The sequence below is a fragment of the Eurypyga helias genome, unplaced genomic scaffold (genome assembly GCF_000690775.1).
Source record: "Eurypyga helias isolate BGI_N326 unplaced genomic scaffold, ASM69077v1 scaffold23480, whole genome shotgun sequence".
Lineage (NCBI taxonomy): Eukaryota > Metazoa > Chordata > Aves > Eurypygiformes > Eurypygidae > Eurypyga > Eurypyga helias.
In genome coordinates, this window is record NW_010225335.1 from 3,057 (window position 1) to 5,100 (window position 2,044).

General features: G+C 64.0%; 1 protein-coding gene across 1 annotated transcript in view; it reads right to left on the reverse strand.

Moving 5' to 3' along the window:
* LOC104507792 (protein-methionine sulfoxide oxidase MICAL1-like) overlaps positions 1–1,202 on the reverse strand; it is a gene marked incomplete at its 3' end in the record, with an annotated part of 3,851 nt that extends 2,649 nt beyond the window's left edge. Inside the window, 2 exon segments of the mRNA XM_010149198.1 lie at positions 10–217; positions 942–1,202. Coding sequence (XP_010147500.1) covers positions 10–217; positions 942–1,202 — 469 coding nt within the window.
* Between the last annotated feature and the right edge of the window lie 842 nt (positions 1,203–2,044).

A 2,044-nucleotide genomic window follows, 5' to 3' on the forward strand; every position in this document is an offset into this window, starting at 1 on the left:
AAAACTCACTGATGTGATCGAGCGTGCCGGTGCAGAAGCGCCCGTAAAACTTCTTGGCGCCCAGCGCCCGGAGGTCGTGGATGGTGAAGGGCCAGAGGTGGAGGACGTTGTTGCGGGAGAAGGAATCCCGCTTCTCCAGCAGCACCACGCGGGCACCCAGCAGCGCCAGCTCGATGGCCGCCCGCAGCCCACACGGACCAGCCCCCACCACCAGGCACTGCAAAGGGCACGAGCACCCCCCCCAAGAGTAAATTTGGGTAAATCCTTGGGGAGCTCAGCACCGCCACAGGCAGCATCTCCCCCCCCTTCCCCAATTCCTCACTATTCCCTCTTCCCCCCCGGGGCTGAAGGCACTGCTGCTCCTTGCAAAGCGGAGAGGGGGCCCTGCGGGGTGTCCCCCACCTCCCTGGCTGCCTGGACCTTGCCTTCACATGGGGCAATGGCAGCAATTAAGCGCTCAGGGAGATAAGGCACGCACGTCTCCTGCGTGCCGCGGCCTGGAAACGGGGAGTGGGGAGATTTCACCAGCAACGGGCTCAAAACCAGGAGGTGGGTGTGATCTGCCCCACCCTGCACAGGGCACCAGCAGTGGGGATAAAAGCCATCAGCTCTGGGACAGAAAGAGGGTCCCCCAGCCCCAGGGGGATGTCCTGCATGCTGCTCTCCCCCAGCAACGGCACTGCAAAGTCGCTCTGCCCCTTTGCAGCCACCCCATGGGTTGTCCCCAGCGAGGAGCAGACAGAAAGAGGAAGGACGCTGTTGGCTGGGTGGCACCGGGGTGGCATCACGGCATGGGGAGAGGAGTGGTGTTAATTAACACCCTGTCCCATTAAACCCCATCACCCGACATATCCTGCATCCTCCCAGGGGATGCTCTCACCCTGGGGACAAGGACGCAGGGCAAGGAGGGACCCAAACCCCACGCACCGTATCCCCGGTACCTTGGTGCTGGCACAGGCTGTGCCCTGGTCGTAGTCCTTGTGCCCGGCTTTCTTATCCAGCTTGCTCCAGAGGGCCTTGGCACTCCAGTAGTTGAGGGCAGCCTTGAGGCCATGGTAGAGCTGCAGCCCGTGGCCCTGCAGCCCCAGCTGCTGGCACAGCTCCCCGAAGCAGCCCAGCACCTCCCGGCACTCGCCCGCACGCAGGAACCTCTCGAAGACGGCATGGGCAGGGTTGCCCGGCTCACCGGCCGGCACGCTCATCCCACGTCACCTGGCAGCCTGGCGAGGGACAGCAGAGGTAAGTGCGGGGGGACACCCTCCTGGACCCCCATCCTCAAACCCGTCCGATACCAGACCTGGTGTTTCAGCGCACGGTTTCCCAGATGAGGTGTCGTCGGGTGATGGTGCTAATGGAATCGGGGCCCTTTCCAGCCGTGGCTGGCAAAACCTCCCCCGGGTGCTGCACCCAGCAAGCCACAGTGTCACCCTGCCGCGGTGACGTCAGGGGAGGGGACAGGGAGGGCTGCGGTGGCAGCAAGCGGCTTCCTCCATATGTTGTGTACCTGCGGCAGCCAAGCAGAGCGAGGTGGTTTGGAGCAAAGACGCTGCTGCTTCCTTCCTCTTCACCCTCAGCCTCACTGGGGGAGGGAGGGGGAAGGGGGTCCTGGCTGAAGTTGCCCCAAAAAACAGCAAAACCCAGCCCTGGGACAGGGGGAAGCAAGGGCGGATCCATCCCACCAGTCTGGCTTTTGCAACTGCAATGGGGTGACCTCCCCCCCTCCAACCTCCGTCTCTGCCACCCCTGGAGCGGGGCGGAAGTAGATTAGCACAGAGGAAGCAACGGTGGGGAAACCGAGAAAAGTCAAACCACCGTATGAACAGCCCTGTCACGCCACGAGGGAGGAGGGGTGCAGCGCATCCCCCTGCGAGCACCCCAAACCCCCCCCCGCTCCTGGCATCTCCCGGGGAAGCATCACTCCTTGCATCTGCCTCCCGCTCCTGGCACCGTCCCCCCAGCACCGTCCCACACCCCCAGCTCTCTCTTGCCAGCCCAAGCGCGAAGCTTTGCCCTTGTCAGCCGTTGTCACCGAGCCCCGGGGCTG